We start from the raw sequence: 3,439 nt of genomic DNA on the forward strand, positions 1-3,439 counted from the left end.
TCCTCCTGTCGTTCTCCTCCAGGTTCTCCTCCAAGTTCTTTGCCCAGGTGGCCCCTCCTGTTGTTCTCTGCCAGGTTCTCCGCCCAGGTCGCTCCTCCTGTCGTTCTCCTCCAGGTTCTCCAAGTTTTCCGCCCAGGTGGCCCCTCCTGTCGTTCTCCTCCAGGATCTCCTCTACATTCTGTGCCCAGGTCGCTCCTCCTGTCGTTCTCCTCCAGGTTCTCCTCCAGATGCTGCGCACAGGTTGCCCCTCCTATCGTTCTCCTCCACGTTCTCCGCCCAGGTCGCTCCTCCTGTTGTTCTCCTCCAGGTTCTCCAAGTTCTCCGCCCAGGTGGCCCGTCCTTTCGTTCTCCTCCAAGTTCTCCGCCCAGGTCGCTCCTACTGTCGTTCTCCTCCACGTTTCTCCAAGTTCTCCGCCCAGGTGGCCCGTCCTATCGTTCTCCTCCACGTTCTGTGCCCAGGTTGCTCCTCCTGTCGTTCTCCTCCAGGTTCTCCTCCAAGTTCTGCCCCCGGGTGGCCCCTCCTCTCGTTCTCCTCCAGGTTCTCCTCCAGGTTCTGCGCACGGGTCGCTCCTCCTGTCGTTCTCCACCAGGTTCTCCGCCCAGGTCGCTCCTCCTGTTGTTCTCCTCCAGGTTCTCCTCCAGGTTCTGTGCCCAGGTGGCCCCTTATGTCCTTCTCCTCCAGGTTCTCCTCCAAGTTCTTTGCCCAGGTCGCTCCTCCTGTCGTTCTCCTCCAGGTTCTCCTCCAGGTTCTCCAAGTTCTCCGCCCAGGTGGCTCCTCCTGTCGTTCTCCTCCAGGTTCTCCAAGTTCTCCGCCCAGGTGGCTCCTCCTGTCGTTCTCCTCCAGGATCTCCTCCACGTTCTTCCCCCAGGTGGCCCCTCCTGTCGTTCCCCTCCATTTTCTGTGCCCAGGTTGCTCCTCCTGTCGTTCTCCTCCAGGTTCTCCTCCAGGTTCTGCGCACGGGTCGCCCCACCTGTTGTTTTCCACCAGGTTCTCCGCCCAGGTCGATCCTCCTGTCGTTCTCCTCCAGGTTCTCCTCCAAGTTCTGCCCCCAGGTCGCTCCTCCTGTCGTTCTCCTCCAGGTTCTCCTCCAAGTTCTGCCCCCGGGTGGCCCCTCCTGTCGTTCTCCTCCAGGTTCTGCGCACGGGTCGCTCCTCCTGTCGTTCTCCTCCAGGTTCTGTGCCCAGCTTGCTCCTCCTGTTGTTCTCCTCCAGGTTCTTCTCCAGGTTCTGCGCACGGGTTTCTCCTCCTGTTGTTCTCTGCCATGTTCTCCGCCCAGGTCGCTCCTCCTGTCGTTCTCCTCCAGGTTCTCCGCCCAGGTTGCTCCTCCTGTCGTTCTCCTCCAGGTTCTCCGCCCAGGTTGCTCCTCCTGTTGTTCTCCGCCAGTTTCTCCGCCCAGGTTGCTCCTCCTTTCGTTCTCCTCCAGGTTCTCCTCCAAGTTCTGTGCCCAGGTCGCTCCTCCTGTTGTTCTCCTCCAGGTTCTCCTCCACGTTCTGTGCCCAGGTTGCTCCTCCTGTCGTTCTCCTCCAGGTTCTCCTCCAAGTTCTGTGCCCAGGTCGCTCCTCCTGTTGTTCTCTGCCAGGTTCTCCGCCAAGGTTTCGTTTTCCTGTCAGGTGTTACTGATGAAGATGACGATGAAGGCTTCCATTCATGTGTTACTGATGAAGATGACGATGAAGTTTTCCTGTCAGGTGTTACTGATGAAGATGACGATGAAGGTTTTCCTGACAGGTGTAACTGATGAAGATGAAGGTTTTCCTTTCAGGTGTAACTGATGAAGATGAAGGTTTTCCTGCCAGGTGTTACTGTTGAAGATGACGATGAAGGTTTCCTGTCAGGTATAACTGATGAAGATTTTCCCGTCAGGTGTAACTGATGAAGATGAAGGTTTTCCTGTCAGATGTAACTGATGAAGATGAAGGTATTCCTGTCAGGTGTTACTGATGAAGATGAAGGTTTTCCTGTTTGTCTCTCTCATGTCCCCCAGGACAAGTCTCTCTCCTCCTGTCCCCTGTGACAGGTGTCTTTCTCTCCTCCTTTCCCCCATAACAGGTGTTTGTCTCTCTCTCTACTTGTTCCCAGGACAGATCTGTCTCTCTCTCTACTTGTCCCCATGACAGTTGTCTCTCTCTCTTCCTGTCCCCATGACAGTTGTCTCTCTCTCTTCCTGTCCCCATGACAGGTGTCTCTCACTCCCCCTGTCCCCCAGGACAGGTATCTCTCTCTCTCTCTCCTGTATGTTCCAGGGATTCACCGTCGAAAAATGTTCGCATTTCAACCTGATCATTTTCAAGTTTCTTTCACACTGAAATGAAGTGCATGACTCAGGTCACACTCCTGCATCCTTATGTGACATATGATCTGAGTTGTCCTGAAAAAATAGATGTTATGGACTGTGATTGTTTTTCAAAAGGAAAAAGCAAAGGTGTGAAACAAAAATCAGTTTCCAGCAGCTGTTGGTGGTAAAGTGTCCAGTGCTCACCACAGCCAGAGAGAAAGGTCAGTGTAAATAAAGTTGGTAATAACTTTATTTACTATTTATTTAAAACAGGATGATGAAATTTAAGAAAAACAATGCAATATATTATTAATGGTAATATTAATAATATATTGCATTGTTTTTCTTAAATTTCATCATCCTGTTTTAAGTGTTGTTTACCTGATACTCACGCAGTCATGAGCACATCAGGACTGATCCAATGTGATTGTAGAATGTCTGCATTTTATGTAGTTTACAAGTGTTTTCGTGCTACCTGTCAAAATCACTTTAAACCATTTAAATAATTTTAAATCACTTTAAACCACGTTGTCTTGAAAGGTGTCATGTCCAACCTCTCGCAGGACTTCAGGCTACAAATGGATGGCTGGAGCGAAACTTTGAGGTCTCCACCGTGATCTTCCGCAAGTTTGATGTCTTGATTTAGTAGTAAGAGACTTCCTTTTTGTCCAAACCATTTGACTCTGATGGTGTGTGTCCACTGCATTCAATGTTCAACAAGTGAGCAATGGTTTTGTTTCCATGAATATAAACATATATGAAGAGTACATTGTAGTCCAAATTGTTTTCCTGGTCATAAAACTGTTCACCAAGAAGTGTTTCTATTGGAGAGCTGTTACAGTTTAGGGCTGCATGTGGCAAACAGCTGCTCGAAAATAATAAAAGTTGCTATATTTAACAATAGCGCTTCTAAGCATCCAACTTATACTTACTCCTTGAGTGCTCTTTGCTACTGTGACCTGGAAATCAGTCCCCTCCGCCATCATGGAGGATCTTCCAAACCTTTAAATGCTCAGTAAGGAGAGTGGAGCTTAGTGCGAGTAAACACAGCTGTGTTCTACGCACAGTAACTACAGGTTATGTTTCTGTGGTTTAGTGTCTCACACACACACACACACACACACACACATATTATTTATCTTTTACTGCAGTATTTTAGCTCT

The 3,439-nt window shown here is 49.8% G+C and overlaps 1 protein-coding gene across 1 annotated transcript in view; it reads left to right on the plus strand.

Moving 5' to 3' along the window:
* The first annotated feature begins 1,778 nt into the window (after positions 1 to 1,778).
* Positions 1,779 to 3,439, plus strand: part of LOC111570859 (probable serpin E3) — a 6,117-nt gene continuing 4,456 nt past the window's right edge. The window contains exons 1-2 of the mRNA XM_035949755.2: positions 1,779 to 1,836; positions 2,840 to 2,903. Coding sequence (XP_035805648.2) covers positions 1,779 to 1,836; positions 2,840 to 2,903 — 122 coding nt within the window. The remainder of the gene's footprint in view (positions 1,837 to 2,839; positions 2,904 to 3,439) is intronic.

The sequence above is a fragment of the Amphiprion ocellaris genome, chromosome 7 (genome assembly GCF_022539595.1).
Source record: "Amphiprion ocellaris isolate individual 3 ecotype Okinawa chromosome 7, ASM2253959v1, whole genome shotgun sequence".
Taxonomy (NCBI): domain Eukaryota; kingdom Metazoa; phylum Chordata; class Actinopteri; family Pomacentridae; genus Amphiprion; species Amphiprion ocellaris.